The sequence below is a fragment of the Rhodotorula paludigena genome, assembly GCF_050403205.1.
Source record: "Rhodotorula paludigena JCM10292 DNA, Rt_paludigena_JCM10292v1_ctg143, whole genome shotgun sequence".
In the NCBI taxonomy this organism is placed as follows: Eukaryota; Fungi; Basidiomycota; class Microbotryomycetes; order Sporidiobolales; family Sporidiobolaceae; genus Rhodotorula; species Rhodotorula paludigena.
The window spans coordinates 1-1,191 of record NW_027481315.1 but is presented as its reverse complement, the minus strand read 5'-3'; the positions used below and the strand labels follow the sequence as shown (position 1 = coordinate 1,191).

Below are 1,191 nucleotides of genomic sequence, written 5' to 3'. Positions count from 1 at the left end.
CCGCCGACGCTCATCTCGCGTTTCGACCTGCTCTACCTCGTGCTGGACAAGATCGACGACAAGAGTGACCGCATGCTCGCACGCCATCTCGTCAGCCTGTACCTCGAGGACAAGCCGCAGACGGCGGGTACCGACATCATGGTCAGTGCCCTCGTCTCTTCGAGCGTCCGCGCCAAGACTCATGCGTTGTCGAGCTCGCAGAAAATCGAGGACCTGACGGCGTACATCTCGTGGGCGCGGAACCACATCCACCCGGTCCTGACGCCCGAAGCATCAAACGCGCTCGTCCAGGCGTACGTCGAAATGCGCAACGCGGGCGCCGACGCGCGGAGCAACGACCGGCGAATCACGGCGACGACGCGGCAGCTCGAGAGCATGATCCGGCTGTCCGAGGCCCATGCGCGGATGCGCTACTCGGAGAGCGTCGACGTCGAGGACGTGACCGAGGCGAACCGCCTGATCCGCGAGGCGCTCAAGGAGAGCGCGACCGACCCGCTCACGGGCCTGATCGACCTCGACCTCCTCGGCGGGCAGTCGTCGAACCAGCGCAAGCTGCGCGGCGACCTCCGGCGCGAGCTCGTCGCGCTCCTCGGCTCGCGTGATAAGCCGTACCGCTGGGTCGACCTCAAGCAGGCGCTCGAGGCGCAGTCGTCGCTCCCGATCGACAACGCGGAGCTTGGTGAGGTCCTTAAGGGTCTCGAGGGCGAGGGCGTCCTGCGTGTGAGTGGCCAGGGCAACGCGCGTAACGTCCGGCTCGTCGGCGGTGGTGCTCAGCAGGTTGAGGTCTGAGATTACTTTCTTCCCACTCCCTCCTCTGTTTACTCCGGTGTACAATGTGTGTCTCGCGTGTATCTTCAGACTGCTGTTGCGATCTCTGGCGTAGGGAGCTGTGAGAGCGAGAGCTCATCAATCGCAGACGAGGCGGTGCTCTCGCCCTGCACAAGTCCCGCCGTCTCGCTGCGCCGCTCCAGGGGCGCTTTCAAAGCGGTTCTGGGCGTGCTCTGAGCATGGCTGCACCCGCGCTGGATCGTTCCAGCGGCGGGAAACGGCTCCCGACCATTCTCATTCTCGACTTTCACGACTCGTACACGCTCAACCTGCTCAGGCTGGTGCACGAGCTTGCGCCGTGGTGGGACGAGCAGGCCTGGAAGGAGCGCGTCGTCGTCACCAACGTCGACTCGCTGTCGTGGT

General features: G+C 64.8%; 2 protein-coding genes across 2 annotated transcripts; both read left to right on the top strand.

The window, feature by feature from the left end:
• JCM10292_006579 (uncharacterized protein) lies at positions 1-789 on the top strand (the record flags this gene model as incomplete). Its single annotated transcript, XM_076653019.1, has 2 exons — positions 1-141; positions 202-789. Coding segments are annotated over 2 exons (729 nt in total), but the record flags the coding sequence as incomplete, so codon positions are not given.
• Positions 790-1,007: 218 nt separating this feature from the next.
• Positions 1,008-1,191, top strand: JCM10292_006578 (uncharacterized protein; the record flags this gene model as incomplete). Its single annotated transcript, XM_076653018.1, has 1 exon — positions 1,008-1,191. A coding segment is annotated over one exon (184 nt), but the record flags the coding sequence as incomplete, so codon positions are not given.